Source organism: Malus sylvestris, chromosome 6 (genome assembly GCF_916048215.2).
Source record: "Malus sylvestris chromosome 6, drMalSylv7.2, whole genome shotgun sequence".
In the NCBI taxonomy this organism is placed as follows: Eukaryota; Viridiplantae; Streptophyta; class Magnoliopsida; order Rosales; family Rosaceae; genus Malus; species Malus sylvestris.
The window spans coordinates 27,123,725-27,144,049 of NC_062265.1; the positions used below are offsets into that span (position 1 = coordinate 27,123,725).

Genomic DNA, 20,325 nt, shown 5'->3' on the forward strand with positions numbered 1-20,325 from the left:
TGCGCCACGCCACAGTTAACGAAAAACTTAACAGTTTGACTAACGGATGTATGAGACTGTCCCAAAATTTACACTTTAGGTATGACTCTGAGACGAAAAAAACTTGATGTACTAAATGTTGAAAACCACGAAACATTAGAGTAGTAAACAGTCTTTTACCCTACAATTTAATATTGTCTTAGAATTAAGGTATCCAACCGGCCAAAACCAATAAAAGGGCCCAATATATTATACATTGATGCCTAATGTTTATAGTAATTCCTGATGCGGGATCTCTCAACACATTCAAACTTCACACTATTTTATACATCAACTACTTTTGTGGTTCTTGATGTCAAGAATTGGTAGAAATATGCTAGGGGTTTAATTTTAGTAATTATTCTTGTGGCACTAGTCACTGTCAGTGAAATTTGAGTCAGCCTGATCAGATATTTCATCCATATAACAAAAACTTTAGGACACATTCCACCACAAATTTAAGGATTTCTTCCAGATATGACCACGATGCATGATCAACCTTTCATGTCAGATAATCAGGTGGATTCCACTGTACTTTCCTGCGGAACATTCTTTGGTAGTTCGATTCCCTGATGTGATAGATGACTGTCTCCTTTTTAACAAGTTGGGGGGATTCGGTGTCTGAAGAACTTGTGATTCAAATTACACGCCTGCTGGGCAAAAGTTTGTGTGTAGATATCCAGCATTGTTTACAAATTAAAAATCCACTAATGAGTTATGTTAGTGATGATTAATTGCACGTTTTCTCATTGTTTATCTTTAGTTTTGACTACCAAAAAAATTAGGTTTCTCTCTTTATTATAAGACTACAGAGAAATAGCTTGACGCAAGTTAACATGACTAATTTTTATTGCATTATTAATTATGTACCATTACCAACTAATTCAGCATAGGTGACTCAATGGTTGAGAACAAATTCCAAGTTTATATTCCACACCTCATGTTATGTATTCGATTTCTAGTGCGTGTGAATCATATGGTGATGGCTAGGGGAAGACTGAAATGCCTTGGTGAGTCTTTTCGAACCCCATAAGGGTAGATTGTCGTGGTGAGGCAACGAGTTGGGCCCCTTCTAAAAAAAAACTAACTTTAGACTAGAACTGCTTAATCTGGAAAATGTTATATATATAAGTTTGAATCTTGATCATGTGTGATAGAGCATTATCATAGTTGACCTATTAAATACACATCGATTGTAACATAATATGACCAGCCAATGGTTTCAAGTTCAAATTCTCCATTTGTAGCCTAGTGTTACTTAATCTCTTCCAGGCCTAGAATAGGTTTCAATGGAGTGCTCGCTCCTCCAATGATAAAACATTATTAGCTGTTTATAACAATCGATCTAATAAGTACACATCAATTATTACATAATATGATCAGTTAAGGGTTCGAAACCATAATCACGTTTTCACACTTTGCCGATGTTGTATCTTGGAAGGTCTGTAAAATGAAGGGCAGTGACCAAAGGTCATTTTCAGAAGAAGCATGCCAAAGTTTAGGTAGGTATCCATGCTTGACCCTACCCTATGACTGTGCATGCAATGCATGAGATGAGGCTAATGAAGTAGGAGGCAGATTGTCTGCCCTTCTGTTATGGTGCCCTTTCCATCCCCTCCACTACAAAAAAAGGGTCATTTACGACCAACTTTTTCTGAGGGCCTACAAATGCTCTCGGAAAAACCACTGTTTCCGACCAAAAATTATGCGTTGTCGAAAATATGTCGACAAGAGGTTTACTATTTTCAACACCCAAAATACCCGCGGAAAAGAGTTACATCGCCGTCAGAAATAGCTATTTTTTTAAGGGAAATTTTGGCGCCACATTTATTTACGACGAAACTTGTATTCGTCGGCAATAGTTATATTTTTTCCAAGGGCGTATTTAAATTGTCAGAAGTAATTGTTTATTTTCGAGGGCAATAAGTGGTCGTCGATAGTAATTTCTCTATTTTCAAGGGTGATTAGTTATTGTCGGAAGAGATTGTGTATTTGCAAAAGGAATTAGTGGCTGTAAAAAATAACTATATTTTAAATTGATTAAGTATCCACTAGTGTAAATATTTTAAATTGAAGATTGAACTAGTTCATTGTATTCTTATAGTGTCAAGGAGTGTAGTTGTAAAAAATCATCAAAATTGGAGCTAAAATAATTGTTAAATCATGATTTTTCGTTTATAATCATCGAAATATTTCGTCCTGATACCTAATCTCTAAATGTTTGTTTTTTGAGATTTTGATGTATGCGATCTCAGAGTATATACAAACAAACTTGACGGTTTGATCGTTAAACTAGTTTGTTAAAATGCACATTAAAAAAATCAAAGCAATTTAAAATTACCAAAGAACGTTAAAAAAAATTCACAATAATTAATTTACAAGTGTGAAAAAATATGCAATGATGTTGATCGCATCGTTTATGCTTTGACAATGGGTGCATCGACGTTTGAATTTTTAAAACTCTACAAATAATGTTTTTAGTGGGAGTTCAAAATAAATAAAAATTTGTAATAATTAATGTACAAGTGGGAAAAATGTGAAAGGATATACAAACGCTCGTTATTGCATCATCTACACTTAGACAATGGTTACATCGTCGTTAGATTTTAAACCCTCATGAATAGTGTCTTGTTTGAGTGCAAAATTAATAAAAAAAATATACAATCACTCGTAATGACAAACTTTATAACTTTCGTGATGGGGTCAAATCCGAATACCAACACTATAATCCATAAACGCTAGATTTATATTTAATCATCAGTTGTTATTTACACTCTATTCATCTCACTGATTTTGTTTTTCGAAAACAAGATCCTTTAGTGAAAGCAAACATATGAACGATTCGAAACGTTAATATCACGTTCCAATGTTTACAGTTAACTGAAATATGAGTCAATGTAATATAATTTCTAGAGACCTTATAAACTCCATTAACCGTAACCATCTGAACATGATATCAACGTTCCAAACCGTTCATCTTTCTACATTCGCAAGGAGATCATGTTATCAAAATAGAAAATCTAAAAAAAACAAAATTTGGTGAGAATAATGGAGCGTAAACGTAAACAACAATAAACGGTTAAACTTTGATCTATGGTTTATGGGATTATAGTGATAAATTTTAGAGTTGACATCTTCATAAAATTGTAAAGCTTGTCACTACAAGTGTTTCTATATATATATATATTTTTTTTTCACACTACTACATTAATTTAAAAACTTTTAAAAAACTCTAATACAATAATAGCCATAGGATTAATCTCACATAAGTGAGATTAAATCCTTACCGTGTGTTTTGGAGGGCTGCCAAAATTTTGGCATGGCGCCCTTTATTTTTAGCTCTCTATTTCAAAAAATTTGGTATGGCGCCCAAAAACTTAACCCTCTGATTCCAAAGAGAGCGCCGCTCCACCATTTTCTCTCTATTCCCAAGCTACTCTCTCCACTTTGAGAGACCTTTCTCTTTCTCCTTTCTATGCTTCCCAAAACATAACTCCAATATTTCAGAACCTTCCTTCATTCCCAAATCTCAACCAAACGCCTCCATCAGAGAACTCGGATCCAAACCATTGCATCTCACCCCCAAACTTGATTCTGAGCCATCTTCTCTGCAAATCGGACCCCAACATCACAAAATTAGAACCACGCTCATAATCTCCATCGCCATGGTCAGAACCGCCCCTCCATCTTCGCTGCACTTCATAAATCGAGCTCAGCCGTGTAGATCAGAAAGCCAAACCTCGTGATCTTGGTGTCGACACACTAACACGAACCTCGAACCGAGAAGAAACGGTATAAATCCTTTCCTTTTAGTTTTTGCTATGATTGTGAATCCTTGGATCTCTGGAAAAAAAAGATTATGTTCTGCATTGGTTGAGTCTTTGGAATTCTGTTTGCGTTGCATGCATCTCAGCTTTTTTCAAGTTTCAATTTTTTGTTTTTGCTAGTCTCCATGTGGTATCTATGTATCAATCATGGTTTTAATATTATGTACTTTCTTTTGAGTATTTTGGTGAATGTTCTAGAGTTGCAGTTGAGAAGTTTTCAAAGCTTCTCAATTGACAATTATATTGTGCTTGATATAAGTTATCTTCTCTTTTTGGCAGACTAAAGATAATAAGTGTGGATCAATGGTCGTAGCACTACATTCGAACTCCTCAACAGTTTAAATTGGACATGGAAAAGTGGCGTTATAAGACATATCATAGGATTGTAACAAGTATTTTAAATTTTTTACATTGATTTTTTGTATATGTAGTTGAATATATGGTTTCATTAATATAAAACAATTCTTTCAATAAAAATTGTATTTGTATCCTTTTATTTTTGTTGACGAAGTAGGATCATTGCAAATATATAATTCCGATGACTCTTAACCCTTATAAATATGTTTTTCTGCGTATTTTCGACAATTCATAATTGTCGGTAATGGTAATTGCTACAACCATGCGCTTTTGTAAATAATATTTTTCTATTGGAAAAACATTTTATGACACAATGTTTTGGTTCGTAAGAAAATCATTGCAAAAAATAGATGTTTAGAAAGTATATTCAACGGTCATATAAGTATTTGCAACCACATTGACATGTTGAAAATAAAATAATTTTGCTATTTTGAAAATTTATTTTCGACGGAAAGATACTACTAATGACAAGTCTTGTGCGTCGATAATAAAGTACTTTTGACGGCTAGTCGGAAAAAAAATATTTCCAATGGAACAATTTGCGACGCCCAGTGAGGGCATGTTTCCGTCGAAAATACGTATTTGCGACGATAAAATGCTTTTTCTAACGGTACATGACCCTCGCAAATGACTATTTTTTTTTGTAGTGCTATTTGTGCGGTCACGGTTAAGCCACGTTAAAATTTTATATTGATTTTTTTATAGAGATAATAAGACAAAAAGCAATAGGAATATAAAATGTTAACGTGGCTTAACCGTGACTGCACAAATAGGAGGGGATGGAAAGGGCACTATAACAGGAGGGCAGACAATCTGTCTCCAGCCCTTCCCATCCCCTCTTATTTGTGCAGTCTTAAGCCACGTCAACATTTTATATTTATTTTGTTTATAAAGATAATAAGACAAAAAGTAATAAGAATATAAAATGTTGACGTGACTTAATTGTGACCGTACAAATAAAATGGGATGAGAAGGGTACCATAACATAACAAGATGGCAGACAATATGCCTCCGATGTACCCCACTACTAGTCTACTACTTTGATTGATCCTCTGAACGCCTGAAGCTTCAGATCAATTATTAAAGGTTTACTGTCATCATCTTATGCTTTTTGTTTTGCTTGTCCCATTTTTTATTCCAATTTTGTTGAAGATTCTTATTCTTTCCTTCTGGTCAACTTGTTGAAGGTGCTCAAGTTACATAGGGTTTTTAGACCAGGTGGTGTCATGATGCAACTTTCATCCACGGTTATCCCATAGGGCAATCACTCGAGAAATGTTTTTAGGATGAGGATGAGAATTTAAAGAATCAATCAATTATGTTCGTTTATCGTACATTGTACGATTTGTTTTTGTTAGATATTATTATGTTCAATTTTAAATAAAAAATCAAAATAATTTATAATAGCATGATATACAATAAGCGAATACGATTGATTGATTGCCACAGAAAGAGGATCCGGATAGGATCCTAATCAATGTTTTTATTCATTTCGTCTGTAAAATTTGAACATGAGACATCTTCCAACAAAATAAAGATCGGAAATGTAACGGAAAATAAGTTAATTAGGGTAAAATTGCATTTGTATACAATTCTTCAAAAAAAATTATGGTACAGGGCCTTACATTCTTGTCAAAGGGGGCTATTCGATGAAGAGTACAAAAGGCTTAGGGTTATGGATTACACGAATGGTTAGCTGAGTGATGCCCAATCCGGATACGGGCATTCATAAGTCCATCCGGGTGCAGAATATCGAACACAGTGCAGCCACAAAGCCTCTTCATGAACATCGTATCTGCACCAAAAATAATGGAAGTTGATGACAGTCCAAATCAAATTTTAACGGTTATAAGGTATATGCATCAAAGAATATTTTCATTTAGACTCTGACGAAAATAAAAATCTTACCCTTTTGGAACCAAATTCGGACAATTTGTACACATGGGATCAATGCTGAAATCTTCATTGGGGTCTACATGTTCAGTGGATAAATTTTCACAAAACCCAGAGGTCAGAAAGGGCCTGGAATTTACAGCGGCTCTATCAGCACCCATTCCTTCAGTTGAACGACCATTAACATGTTTGGACAGGTAAAGCATGTCATTGGCTATCGGATAGCCTACATGTTGCAAATGGACACGTATCTACATCACAGAAAAGCGGAAATCATTGATGTTTTAGTCGACGCAAATCTTGGCTTCAGAATTCAGATCATTTGGAATAAAAAATGTAGAGCTATGTCTTTAGAGTTTAAAGGATATCGAAATTCAGAAAACAAAATGGAAGGTAGAGTCGTAAGAACAGAAGTGTAGTAGTAAAAGTTCACTGAAATGAATAGTGAATGGAAAACTACCACAGGGAACCAAAAGTAAAAGCATATGCTGCATATTGCAAACTTCACCGCCGAGAATTGAAAGGGGAGATAATTTTCTTTTTTAAGAGAAAACCATTCAAAATGTGGTGTTACATTGCCCATATAATCAGTGCATAGACTTACTTGATGAGTTCGGCCAGTGACTGGTTCACACAAGACAAGACTGTGAATTCCATTGGTACTGAGTCTAGTAAACTTTGTACAGGCAGTCTTCCCCTTGATGAGCGTATCATCAGATAAATCACTAACCTGCATAAACAAGAGACGGTTATCATCCAGTATGGGCACTTTGTACAAGCAGTCTATATAATTCAAAATATCAATTGTAGAAGACCAGTTAACAATGGGTTACCCATGGCAGGAAGTTTCAAACAACCAACCTTAACAACAACAATCACAGAGAAGTTCATAGAAACTACTAAAAGACCCTACGGTTTAAGCAGAAACTACTAGCATCATGCACAAGATAACCCACCTCTGCTGTGCTCCTACATTCTCGAGGATCATGAATAACGTTAGCATCTACAAATTGCTGGTGGAAGAGAGGAAAAAAAAAAACAATCTGTCAATCCTAACATTAAGACCAGCAGTTTTAACATCCAGCTCTAACAAAAGCAAACCTCTTGCTCAGGAAATTCTCCAGCAACTCTTGCAATGTACTGTTTCTGGACCATCCCTCCTTCAATCTGCAACAATTGCATTTGACATCAGAAAATGAAGAGCGGAAAAACTTCTTATCCACAAAAGCATGAAAGGCACACCATCTAGTCATCAAAACAGAACCTCTTAAAACACAGTGGAACAAGATAAATTGATTTCTCAACGGCAGTGACATGTGCATGCAACCAATACCAATACTTAGACAACGTGAACATTACCAGCCAAATAATTGGGAAAACCCCAAGCTTAGTAGTCATATGTACTGGTATAAAAGGTACACGGTTTACTCTAAATGAATATAGATGATACACCTAAAGAGACAGTATACTTTATATTTGACATGTAGCACATACCCAATCAGATGAGTGTACCCCTGCCTACATACAGGGATAAGCCCGTAATGCATGTAGCTCCAGGACTATATGGAACTGTATCGTGACAGAAACCAACTCACTATTAATTTATGCTACCATAATACACAGGCATTGGCCATGATGATGACTCAAAGTTTTCCTAAAAAGTTAACAAATAAATTGTTTGCTAAGTATCATATAGTCACTTCTAAAGATAAAGCTTACCTGTTGCCTAAAGTAGTTGGCTTTTGAAGAACTTTTGGCCAAGATAAGGAGTCCTGAGACAAGGCGATCTAGTCGATGAATCGCTAGCATGATCATGTCAAGGAAAGTATAATAAAGAATATATAAGATTTCACTGCAAAATATCATTATGCTAAAATACGTGCTGCCAAAAGTATAATGTTTAAAGCTTAGGATACGGAATAGAGGTGCCAAGCCATGCTCAGCCTCAAGGATCCCAACAACAGTGTTCTTACGATATTGACCACATGAATGCACCTAGAAAACAGCAGATACTAACAGGCATAAGACTCTGCAATAAGGTTATAGGAGATGAGAAAAAAATCTCATCCCCAGCTAGGCACACTAGCTAGGTCATAAATTCAACTCACCGGAACAGATGCAGGTTTACAAACGACAACCACATCCGGTTCTTCTTGGAGAATTGATACATCACAAGTCATCACTGGCGGCTCATGCCTACAACCAAAACCAATTACACAAATTTGAAATACGAATTTGAACCAATCACACAGTTAACAAAAGCTCACAAGGAAACAGAGACAGAGATAGAAAAAAGCAATCACCAAAAGCCATGAATGTAACAAGAAGAGTGAGAGCCATCAACCACAACACAAACCTGTGGACGAAGTGGCTTATCTTTTGCGACGTTTTAACAATGTAGGAAACCGGCACCATCACTCCCTCAACCTGTATCCTTCCAGATTTCACTGCACTAACCTACATTGCACAACAAATTAAAACCTCATACAAAATCATAAACCCAAAACCTGAACTAATCGTCACGAAATCGTTCCATTAAAATGTAAAAGAAAGTAAAACAAGAACACGAAAACGGAGACGGAAACTCATACATAGTAATCATAAGGCCGGCCTTTGAACTCATAGGTGAACAAGTCAACGATGGTCTTCCCCGCCCACCGTTTCTTCACCTAAAAACCCGGAATCACAGAATTAGGGTTTAATCACAGCAAACTAATCACATTAACAAATTAATGAAGCAAGCTTACATGACAGATGAACTCGAAGTTGTAGGGTCTGACATGGCGCCTCCCTGCAACATTCCCGCCAAAGACATTTTTATTTATTTAACCGTTTAATTTGTTAATATTTTCGAAAAGTCGAAAAAAATTTCAACGGCTGAGAACGTACCATCGCGAAAGATGTAATCTTGCCGTTGCGGCCGAATCTCCGGAGTCTGCCACACGATCTCCATGGCCTTCTCTTCCTTTCTACTCTTCATTTTTCGGCCTTGTTTCCGATTTTCGGATCAAATTTCCGGCTTTTGGAAGCCAAATCACAACCCTAGACCCCAAACTCCTCAAACGACGTCGTCAAATTGAATTTAAAATCTTTATTTATTTATTTATTTATTTTGAGCAAACGATGTAATTTACATTAAGGGGTTTAAGGAAGAGAGTGAGCTAAATCTCATAATTGGTTAGCAATAATATAATTGCAATTTGTCTTTGACGAGTACCGAACTTAAGAGCTCTCAATTCTAAGTGAAAGGGAATACCACTAGATCGTTATCAAAATATTAGTATTCAATATGCTAACAAAAACGTTGTCGCAAAGAAGTTGGTTTTATTCGAGTAATTTCAATTGGGTTTGGACCTATTTGAGTTCGAGTTTTCCAACTTTATTGAGATTATCTTGTAATAATACTTTATTTTGTAAGATTTTTTAAAATAAAAACTAATTAAAAGAGTGCATGAGACCCGCACAAAAATGGTGAGGAATCAACAGTGCATGAGACCCGCACAAAAAGTGGAATTCAATTCCTGGAATGAGAGGAATTGGACTCCCTACATCGATGTGGTAATTGAATTTCGGGATGATGAGGGAATTGGGAATCCATTTGCTCTTCCAATTATGTTCTCCTATCAATCTGTCGTTTAACCCATTAAATTAATCTCACGAGCTTGAAATCGATAAGGTGAAGGAATTGAAAATCTAATAGGTTCAAAAGATCTACGGGTGGCATACGAGATCTTGTCCTCGAACACTGGATCGTCGTCGTTCAGGAGGCGATGGTCCAGCCGCTTCAACACTGCCCACACGCACGCGTGGACGTAGCTCGGGACGATGACGCCAACGTCAGTATCTCACGTATGTGCTTCTCGCTCGCCGGCTCATCCTCCTGCGACATCGCTTTGACGATCGCGACCTCTAGGTCTAGGGGCAAATTCCTCATGTTTTTGGGTTTTTTCTTCTGCGGGGAGGGAAGATGAATGTGGCTGGGTTTTTTCTTTTGTGAGGAGGGAAGATGAATGCAGCTGGGTTCTTTATTTGGTTTTTACACAATTGTGGATATTTAATTCTTTAATTTAACTAAATAAGTACAAATAAATAGCTAAAACATTTTTAAAAATAAATATATAGAATAAAAATAAAACCAAAAAAGGGTATTTTAGTACTCACATTAAGTCTTATTCCGAAACTCAGTTTCATTTCTATTTTGATTCCTCTCCATTTCAATTTATTCTCAATTAAATTCCTCCGTAATCCAATTCCTCCTATTTTGATTACGGTTACGTAAACGAGCCCTGAGTTTTAACGATAATGACAAAATAAAGAGTAAAATCAATAGTACCAGGATTGACTTTTTAGTATAAAGGTTTTTCATTAAAGTAAATAGTACCAGTAATTTTTCGTTAAAATTCCATTTTTTAAATTTTGAACTAAACAACACATCAAATACACACACATCATCTATAGAAATGTTAATTAAACTAAATAGCGTAGAGACCACTTCTAATGTTTCAATCATGCGAAATTTTAACCGAGAGAAACTTAAAAACAAAAATATCATTTATCGTTCAAATAGAAATCAACAACAAACTTCAATTGTATATATACTAAATCTTGTACCTAGCTTATATTATATAAACGGAATAGATAATATGTTGAACGAGAGAATTCGGGCTAAAATCGGGTTGCATTTGGATTGACATAGCCGTGCAAGGCATTTACCCAACCCACATTAACACACACACACAACTCAATAAATAATCGGATTGAGGTCACTTTGGGTTTGAGCAGACTTTAAAATTTATAGTTCATATACTAATAACACAACTTAATCTCAATAATTAAGTGTGGCTTCTACACAACTTAAAAACGAGTCATGCGTATATCATATAATCAATTTAACAAAAAATTGTAGGCTCAAAAACATTTTTAAACATAAATTCGTACATTTTTTTTTTGTAACAAACGATATTATTTACACTAAATAAATTTCTACAATCTCATGATGCAATGTAAAAAAAACTAGAAATTTTTGCCTTATTTTTTGAAAGGGCAGAGGGTGTAAATGTAATATTATTATGAATCTGCTGCCTGAAACGACTTCGTATTGGAGCCGATTTACCTTCGGGTGCACCCTCTTCTCCTACAGCTCGCCAACAACCAGCACCAACCTCCAACCACCATAGAAGAAACAAAGAGAAGAAGGGGAAGAACGCCTGAATTGTTCGGACCGATCGGGTGCTGCGCAAGGAGAAAAGGGTCGGCGTTTGGGAAGCGGTAGAGTGACACGTGGAAGCAATCAGTCGGTGCATAGGCGTAAGAAGTCAAAAGTCAAGAGCTTGACTGAGAGAGATGCCGGAGGACGATTTGGTGGACATAAAGTTCCGGTTGTACGACGGCACCGATGTCGGTCCGTTCAGCTACTCATCGGCCTCAACCGTCGATATGCTCAAGCAGAGGGTCGTCTCTGATTGGCCCAAAGGTTTTGCCTTTGCCACTCGTTGTTTTTTACAACTTTAATTTCCATGTAATTTTGTTTGCTATGAAGTTTTTGGATTTAATTTGGTTCGAAATTTCGGAATTTTGATTCTGATTTGGGGGTTTATACATCTGGGTTTGAAATTTCAGTTATTGGCAATCCGAATGTTACCAAATTTTGATAGAATCTGTTCTATTAATCTTGAGCTAGATTTATTAATAATTAGATGAAATTTCAACACAATTTTGATTTGGGCAATCAGAATTTTGGTAGAAGTTATGGATTCAGTCACAAATTTGTAATTTTGGCTCTTTTTTTTCATATGTTTTAACTGTGTTTTCAGCTTTTGATTTTCTTGGATTGCCCTTTTGATTGTTTGGTAGGCAAGACTATGACGCCGAAGACGGCGAATGAAGTGAAACTGATGAGTTTTGGCAAGATTTTGGAGAACAACAAGACAGTGGGTCAGTGTAAATTACCTTTGGCTGATATTGGTGGGGGAATTATCGTAATGCATGTTGTTGTACAGCCAGCTATCGAAAAAGCTAAAACGGGTAATGTTTCCATCACGATCTTAATCTCGAAAAATTACTTGTGGCTTGTGAGTTTGATTTCCGTAAATGAAACTCTATGTTGGAAAATGATATGCTTCTGGTCATTTCGATATCTTATTTTTGGGTGGAAGTCCCGTTCATAGATGAAAAATGAATTCTAGTTTGGGTAGAAGGGGTACTGGATTGATAAATGCAGCCTTTATACCTCGAGAAGTTAATTGTAAATGTAATTTCCTCTTGAAATTTTTCAACCGTTGTTCCACAATCAACTAGGAAAATATGTAAAATAAAATTGGAACGGAAAGTTAACGTGGACGTGGTCATTAGCATTTGGTTTTAGCCTATGAGAAGGTTTTGCTTTCTTTCTTCTGCTCCATAAGATGATATATCTTCAGTGTTATTGGTGACGTGTGTAATGTCCCTGAAAGAAGAGTGACCCAGGCTATGGTATTAGAGCAGATTCGAGTTTAAAGAAGGTTTAATGCAGACTACAGTCGACGAAAGATAGCCATTTAGGTTATGACCTTATTTCTACCTTAGGATGCACAATTAACATCCCGAGAATGGAGAGGTGCATATAGTATAGCATCCTTACTGGTTATAGCTACCACTGTGTTCGTTGTTCTTCATTTTTACTAATCTTACAACAACAACAACAACAACAAAGCCTTTTCCCACTAAGTGGGGTCGGCTATATGAATCCTAGAACGCCATTGCGTTCGGTTTTGTGTCATGTCCTCCGTTAGATCCAAGTACTCTAAGTCTTTTCTTAGAATCTCTTCCAAAGTTTTCCTAGGTCTTCCTCTACCCCTTCGGCCCTGAACCTCTGTCCCGTAGTCACATCTTCGAACCGGAGCGTCAGTCGGCCTTCTTTGCACATGTCCAAATCACCGGAGCCGATTTTCTCTCATATTTCCTACAATTTCGGCTACTCCTACTTTACCTCGGATATCCTTATTCCCAATCTTATCCTTTCTCGTGTGCCCACACATCCCACGAAGCATCCTCATCTCCGCTACACCCATTTTGTGTACGTGTTGATGCTTCACCACCCAACATTCTGTGCCATACAACATCGCTGGCCTTATTGTCGTCCTATAAAATTTTCCCTTGAGCTTCAGTGGCCTACGACGGTCACACAACACGCCGGATGCACTCTTTCCATCCAGCTCGTATTCTATGGTTGAGATCTCCATCTAATTCTCCGTTCTCTTGCAAGATAGATCCTAGGTAGCGAAAACGGTCGCTTTTTGTGATCTTCGCTAGATTGCTCCGGTCATTAGTGTGGATAAGTATATAAATGGATAGAGATAGGAAAGCAAACACAAGATGTACGTGGTTCACCCAGATTGGCTACGTCCACGGAATAGAAGAGTTCTCATTAATTGTGAAGGGTTTACACAAGTACATAGGTTCAAGCTCTCCTTTAGTGAGTACAAGTGAATGATTTAGTACAAATGACATTAGGAAATATTGTGGGAGAATGATCTCGTAATCACGAAACTTCTAAGTATCGGAGTGTGGTGTCGTCTTGACTTGCCTTATCTGTCTCATAGGTAGATGTGGCATCTTCTCTGGAAGTACTCTTCCTCCATCCAGGGGTGGTATCTTTAACTGGTGGAGATGCACAAGGTAATGTATCAATTTCACTTGAAGCTTACTTGTAGTTTCAGGCTTGGTCAAGCGCGATACAAACCATGTAGTAGGAGTCCCCCAAGTCGCCGAGCTAGGGGGTCTGCTGAAAGAGGTGACAGACAAGGTAAGCAATCAGAGCTCCGACTGATTGTTCACCTTCTCCCCATCTTGCAGCAGCATGAAGGATAAAGAGAAGAAAAATGAGAAGAGATGATATGAGATACTTTTGCTTTTGAAGAAGTAACTTTCCACAGGCTTATTCTTGAACTGAGCTGGAGGGTTTTCTGGTTTCCTCCAGAGTATAAGGCCGACTGAAGAATTTGAGGGTCAAAACAAGTCCATCAAATCTAGAGTACGTTCCACCCTGCTGATATGGGATACTTTTGCTTTTGACAGAGTAATGGATGTATCGGCACGTGTGCTGTTACGCTTGTCTCCACATGCTTCCTTGTATCCTTCGCACTTGCCCTATATGTTCCTCAAGCAGATGCGGAATCTTCCCTAGAAACATAAGATGTTGAAGATGAGTACTCGAGAGCAATGCCAGGTAAGTAATCAGGTAAGGGGTTCCAGGCAGTCAGTTCCTGGCTGGAAGCTTGATTCCAAGTGCTGACTGATTGCTCTCTTTCTCCTTGTCTTGCAGGTAAAAACAAGGCCAAAAGAAAAGACAGGGAAAAAGCATGATATGGGATACTCTTGCTTTTAACCCTGATGATATGAGATATTCTTGCTCTAGTATAGCTTGTTTGCAGAGGTATTATCGGGGGGAAAGAAAGCTGAATATTTCAAAAGGCTTCGTTGAGAGTGCCCTCTCAGATATGATGAAGGGTTGAACATTTTTGCAGGTCTGCCTGTCCGTTGGGGATGGAGGTCGACATATATAGGAGTCTCGCTAACAACAAGTAGTAATGCTATTCCTTTACCCTGCTTGGTCATAGCACGGTAGTGGGAGCTGCCAGTTTCACATGTTTTAACTCTGTCAGAGCACTTTGAAAAAGTGGTCTGTGGTATCTGGCTCTCGAGATTCGGAGAACGATGCCTCTTCGATTTTTGAGAAAGCAATCATGCTGGGGGTCTGACTCTCGAGATTCGGAGAGCAGTGTCTCTTCGATTTTTTAGAAAGTAATCATGTTGGGAGTCTGGCTCTCGAGATTCGGAGGGCGGTGCCTCTTCGATTTTGGAGCAAGCAATCTTGTTGGGAGTGTTGTCTCGAATGTGAGTAAAGGTTGGGCATGTTTGCTAGTCTACCTTGCCACGAAGCACAAAGGTTGACACACAGGGACTTTCCAATTATCCAGCAATGGTACTGTTCCTTTACCCTCTCTTCGATTTTGAGAAAGTAGTCATGTTGGGAGTCTGGCTCTCGAGATTCGGAGGACGGTGCCTCTTCGATTTTGGAGCAAGCAATCTTGTTGGGAGTGTTTTCTCGAATGTGAGTAAAGGTTGGGCATGTTTGCTAGTCTACCTTGCCACGAAGCACAGAGGTTGACACACAGGGACTTTCCAATTATCCAGCAGTGGTACTGTTCCTTTACCCTTGTGGGTAATAATATGGTAGCTAGACCTTCAAAATTTATGTGTCTAAACTTTGTTAATGCTGTTTCTTTGCTATTCTTTTACCTTTCTTGGTCAGAGCGATGTAGTGGGAGCTGCAAGCTTCACGTGCTCAACTTTGGCAGAGAACTTTGGCAAAGTTATCTATGGTACCCATGAGCTATTGTTGCGTGTGGGAAGTGGGTGATTGAACAGTAAGATTCATGTGCTTTCTACTTCACCAGAAGTCTTCGACAGAATGCCCATAATTTCTGCAAAGCTGAGTGTGCGTGTGACAGGTGCTGACAAGGCTAGAAAAGTAGGTGCCTCTTCGATTTCTGAGATCGGCCCTTGTGGTCTCTGAGCAGCCCAGCTTTTGAGAAAGCGAGCGCCTCTTCGATTGATTCGGAGAACGATGCCTCATCGATTTTTGAGAAAGCAATCATGCTGGGGGTCTGGCTCTCGAGATTCGGGGAGCAGTGTCTCTTCGATTTTTTAGAAAGTAATCATGTTGGGAGTCTGGCTCTCGAGATTCGGAGGGCGGTGCCTCTTCGATTTTGGAGCAAGCAATCTTGTTGGGAGTGTTTTCTCGAATGTGAGTAAAGGTTGGGCATATTTGCTAGTCTACCTTGCCACGAAGCACAGAGGTTGACACACAGGGACTTTCCAATTATCCAGCAATGGTACTGTTCCTTTACCCTCTCTTCGATTTTTAAGAAAGTAGTCATGTTGGGAGTCTGGCTCTTGAGATTCGGAGGACGGTGCCTTTTTGATTTTGGAGCAAGCAATCTTATTGGGAGTGTTTTCTCGAATGTGAGTAAAGGTTGGGCATGTTTGCTAGTCTACCTTGCCACGAAGCACAGAGGTTGACACACAGGGACTTTCCAATTATCCAGCAGTGGTACTGTTCCTTTACCCTTGTGGGTAATAATATGGTAGCTAGACCTTCAAAATTTATGGGTCTAAACTTTGTTAGTGCTGTTTCTTTGCTATTCTTTTACCCTTCTTGGTCAGAGCGATGTAGTGGGAGCTGCCAGCTTCACGTGCTCAACTTTGGCAGAGAACTTTGGCAAAGTTATCTGTGGTACCCATGAGCTATTGTTGCGTGTGGGAAGTGGGTGATTGAACAGTAAGATTCATGTGTTTTCTACTTCCCCAGAAGTCTTAGACAGAATGCCCATAATTTCCGCAAAGCTGAGTGTGCGTGTGACAGGTGCTGACAAGGCTAGAAAAGTAGGTGCCTATTCGATTTCTGAGATCGGCCCTCGTGGTCTCTGGGGAGCCCAGCTTTTGAGAAAGCGAGCGCCTCTTCGATTTCTGAGATCGGCCTTCGTGGTCTTTGAGCAGCCCAACTTTTGAGAAAGCAAACGCCTCTTCGATTTCTGAGATCAACCCTCGTGATCTCTAAGCAGCCCAGCTTTTGAGAAAGCAAACGCCTCTTCGATTTCTGAGCAGGCGCCTCTTCGATTTCTGAAGCTCCGTCGAGTGCAGATTTTTATAGGGGCTGGCATTAAGTTCCAAAGCACACTTGAATCTCCACCAGTAGAAGCTTCATTCTTGCACTTCTAAGATCTTGATTTGTCCGACCTCTTCTCTCTTCAACACCTTTGAAAATGTCTGGCCCCTCCGACCGTCGTTTTGACTTGAACCTTGTTGAAGAGGCAGCCCCGCCTTCTCCAGACAACATATGGCGCCCATCCTTCGTCTCCCCTACTGGTCCTCTTACCGTTGGGGATTCCGTGATGAAGAATGATATGACCGCTGCGGTGGTGGCCAGGAACCTTCTCACTCCCAAAGATAACAGACTACTTTCCAAACGGTCTGATGAGTTAGCTGTTAAGGATTCGCTGGCTCTCAGTGTTCAGTGTGCAGATTCTGTGTCTAATATGGCCCAACGCCTATTTGCTCGAACCCGCCAAGTTGAATCATTGGCGGCTGAAGTGATGAGTCTCAAACAGGAGATTAGGGGGCTCAAGCATGAGAATAAACAGTTGCACCGGCTCGCACATGACTATGCTACAAACATGAAGAGGAAGCTTGACCAGATGAAGGAAACTGATGGTCAGGTTTTACTTGATCATCAGAGATTTGTGGGTTTGTTCCAAAGGCATTTATTGCCTTCGTCTTCTGGGGCTGTACCGCGTAATGAAGCTCCAAATGATCAACCTCTGATGCCTCCTCCTTCTAGGGTTCTGTCCAGTACTGAGGCTCCAAATGATCCCCCTCCGGTGCCTTCTCTTTCTGGGGCTCTACCGACTGCTGAGACTTCTCCTAAGCAACCTTTGTGAAGGCTCCCTCTTGTGTGTTTATTTTGACTCATGTATATGTACATATTTGTAGCTTATCGGGGATATCAATAAATAAGTTTTCCTTCATTTCAACGTATTGTGTTAAATACACCAAAGCCTTCTTCGCTAAGAGTATAAAAATAATCAGGAACATTTTATTGGGATTAATTAGGTTAAGTTGTGTTGTGTTGCATTCCTTTAATGATTTTCTGAGCATGAGATTCTAATAAAATTGTCATCGTTATTTTCCGAACAGAAAAGAAGATTGATGATCCGCCCCAGAAAGTTGTCTGCTCATGTTCCATATTATGAAAAAACTGTTTGAGGTTGGGACCTGGTGACCTGGGTATCAATCCCTTGGTTACAGAAACCATCCTCGGGTCATACGCTTGTTCATTGTTATTGTAGCATCAACGTGTACATGTTGTGATGTGTGTACAGAAAACCATGTTGTTGGTGATTTCAGTAGTTTCAAGGCTCTTGTGTTCCACCACACGGGTTGCTTGCCTTACTTGTTTCCGGTTTGGTTCTTGCCTTGTTCCTCTGCCTGTCTGTGTGTAAATTGCTTGAATGATTGTAGCAGTAATGGAAAGCTGTATAGACCTTGTTAATGCAAATAACAACATTTAAACTACAAGTAGAAATGCCTAGAACTTTTCTCCATGGCAGCTATTTCGGATATCTTCATGAGTATGTGCCAAGCTTGTCAATCCAACCTTCCTCTAGCAGTCCCCTGTGAAATCTGGCAAACTCTGAAACTGTAAACAGGCTCTTCGGTGAAGAAAAACCCGAAAATCGCGCATTGCATCCCCTGCCCTCTTCCCAGCATCTAGGATAACTTGAATGAGTTCACCTGTGATCTTATTCAGGCATTCGTAAATCGTAACTTCTGGGGCTCCTTCAACCTCTGAAGGTGAGATTCCCGGCTGTCATGGTCAATGGATTTCCGATGAAGGTCCCGGGAAACATAAATTCAGTTCACTTGCATTAACTAGTGTGCACGGAGTAAAACGTAGAAGTTGTATCGAGGGAGTAGGCATTTTATAAGAAGGTGGTTTTGAATGTTTTCTATTTTGATTAAGCATATATTTCAGTAGGGATAGATTTTTTTTTATTTTAATTTTATTGATTATAGGGTTGGTTTGGAATTGTGGTGCTTTAAAAAAAAGGCAGCTAATTAAAAAAATTTGGAACATTAAATGTGTTTGGTAAAATAAAAAAAATAAAAAAAAGCTTTTTTGAAAAATGTTATCAATGAAAGTAAAAAAAACATAGAAAAGCAGAAATAGGGTTTACATGCTTCTAAAATAAGTGTTTTTTTTTCAAATCATAGTAATTAATGCTCATTTAATGAAATTTTCAAATAGCAAGTATACCCTCACATATTTTACAAAATTATAATATTTGCTCCTATATTATTGTTTTTTGACAATATATCACATTAAATATCTTATCATTTTCAGTCATTTAACATATTCAAAGCAATTTATAAAAAAAGTTTACCAAATACGCAGACATTATTTTTTTATTAAAAGTACATTTACACAAAAAAACTTTACCAAACACTCAACAACTTTATTTTACAGTTGTTTCTTCTCACAACACAGCATAATCAGTTTTTTTATTTAAAAAAAAACACATAATACCAAACTAGCCCTTAACCAATTAATTAACATAGTTAAGTTTTAATATATATATATATATATATATATATATATATATAGGGGAAACTTGATAGAAGTGACACACCCCGACCTAAATTGAGGCATGCTAGCCGTCACGTGAGGATGACGTAGCCATGTGCGTCGTGCGGAAGTGATAGTGATATGAAAATGTGAGTAAATAAAAACCAAACTAGCTAACTTACACTAGACAAGTATAAAAGTGCGAGTGAAGGTATTTAAAGTGTAGATACACATATTCAGAGCATAGGTAACCTAGATGTAGTCCAGCCAGCTAGGTAAGAATTATACAAGGCACGAAAGAAATCCCTAAATTATTTGAAGTTTGTTAGAACCGCCGTAGAGTTCTTGTAAGCCACTAACATGAACTTCTAACTAGAACTTGGAGGGGTGCAAAACAGAAAACGTGATCGGGCAAAAACAAAGCTTTTTAAAACCATTTCACTTTCCGAAAATAATAATAACTCCTCACCGTAAAAGCCGTATAATTTCCCAGAAAATAGTAATACATACGTATGTAGAAATCATGCTCGAAAGTAATGAAAACCGAGTATATGCCATGTAAGTATCTTAGCAATGAAATAAGTAAGCCATGTGAAATAAATCAATATAAATGATATGTTAGCCGGAGTCACCCAACGTGACCTGTATGGCTGAACCTATAACTCATCAAATATGTCTGCACACAAGTCATAACCACCTATTATGGTCTATATGACAGGGCTGGGTGTAAATAAGTACGCTAAAGTGCTATGATCATGTGAAGGTTATGCGAATAATCGTGGGTCACCTATGAGTCGGAACCACCTAATGTGGTCTGTATGATAGGGCTGTGCACCAAACTTGGATCCAAGGTGAGTGTGCGGTGCGGGAGGTGAACATCACGTGAATGATTGTGCCCTGGCCACGGGTGGGAGCACTAACACCGGGGTGCAGGATAATAAGCTCTACATGCCTCTACGTATAATCATAACCAACGCAACCACTAGCATCATACAGTACTCACTTGAAACTTACCTAGCCTCTGCAGCTTCATACAATAGTATGCATATAATAAAATGAAATGCA

General features: G+C 38.3%; 2 protein-coding genes and 1 long non-coding RNA gene across 6 annotated transcripts; 2 read left to right on the forward strand and 1 right to left on the reverse strand.

Annotated features, from left to right (window-relative positions):
- Positions 1-5,667: 5,667 nt before the first annotated feature.
- LOC126626974 (RNA pseudouridine synthase 7-like) lies at positions 5,668-9,148 on the reverse strand. 4 transcript variants are annotated; one of them, XM_050296385.1, is made up of 12 exons: positions 8,985-9,148; positions 8,843-8,886; positions 8,687-8,764; positions 8,452-8,552; positions 8,204-8,291; positions 8,012-8,090; positions 7,815-7,897; positions 7,197-7,262; positions 7,052-7,108; positions 6,700-6,825; positions 6,111-6,346; positions 5,668-5,997 (listed from the first exon to the last, which is right to left on the reverse strand). In XM_050296385.1, exons 1-12 carry the CDS (start codon positions 9,073-9,075, stop codon positions 5,895-5,897), a joined length of 1,152 nt encoding a protein of 383 aa, XP_050152342.1. In that variant the 5' UTR covers positions 9,076-9,148; the 3' UTR covers positions 5,668-5,894. The 4 variants fall into 4 exon arrangements, with proteins under 4 accessions (XP_050152342.1, XP_050152340.1, XP_050152341.1 ...); XM_050296383.1 differs by having other exon boundaries at positions 7,815-8,090; XM_050296384.1 differs by lacking the exon at positions 7,052-7,108 and having other exon boundaries at positions 7,815-8,090.
- Positions 9,149-11,211: 2,063 nt separating this feature from the next.
- LOC126626980 (membrane-anchored ubiquitin-fold protein 3-like) lies at positions 11,212-18,219 on the forward strand. Its single transcript, XM_050296393.1, has 3 exons — positions 11,212-11,568; positions 11,949-12,119; positions 17,832-18,219. The coding sequence occupies exons 1-3, from the start codon at positions 11,439-11,441 to the stop codon at positions 17,885-17,887; spliced, it is 357 nt and encodes a 118-aa protein (XP_050152350.1). The 5' UTR covers positions 11,212-11,438; the 3' UTR covers positions 17,888-18,219.
- Positions 14,619-15,349, forward strand: LOC126626984 (uncharacterized). The gene is made up of 2 exons (XR_007624833.1): positions 14,619-14,979; positions 15,197-15,349. It is a non-coding gene; the product is annotated as an uncharacterized LOC126626984 (long non-coding RNA).
- Positions 18,220-20,325: the final 2,106 nt, after the last annotated feature.

What these genes read in the sequence shown, in the direction of transcription:
- LOC126626980 (XM_050296393.1), top strand. Translation starts at nt 11,439, where the DNA reads ATGCCGGAGGACGATTTGGTGGACATAAAGTTCCGGTTGTACGACGGC. An exon ending in CGTCTCTGATTGGCCCAAAG is followed by an intron (nt 11,569 to 11,948) that starts GTTTTGCCTTTG and finishes ATTGTTTGGTAG; the next exon opens with GCAAGACTATGACGCCGAAG. An exon ending in TATCGAAAAAGCTAAAACGG is followed by an intron (nt 12,120 to 17,831) that starts GTAATGTTTCCA and finishes TTTTCCGAACAG; the next exon opens with AAAAGAAGATTGATGATCCG.
- LOC126626974 (XM_050296383.1), bottom strand. Translation starts at nt 9,075, where the DNA reads ATGAAGAGTAGAAAGGAAGAGAAGGCCATGGAGATCGTGTGGCAGACT. An exon ending in GAGAATTTCCTGAGCAAGAG is followed by an intron (nt 7,109 to 7,196) that starts GTTTGCTTTTGT and finishes CTCTTCCACCAG; the next exon opens with CAATTTGTAGATGCTAACGT. An exon ending in CCGAATTTGGTTCCAAAAGG is followed by an intron (nt 5,998 to 6,110) that starts GTAAGATTTTTA and finishes TTTTTGGTGCAG; the next exon opens with ATACGATGTTCATGAAGAGG.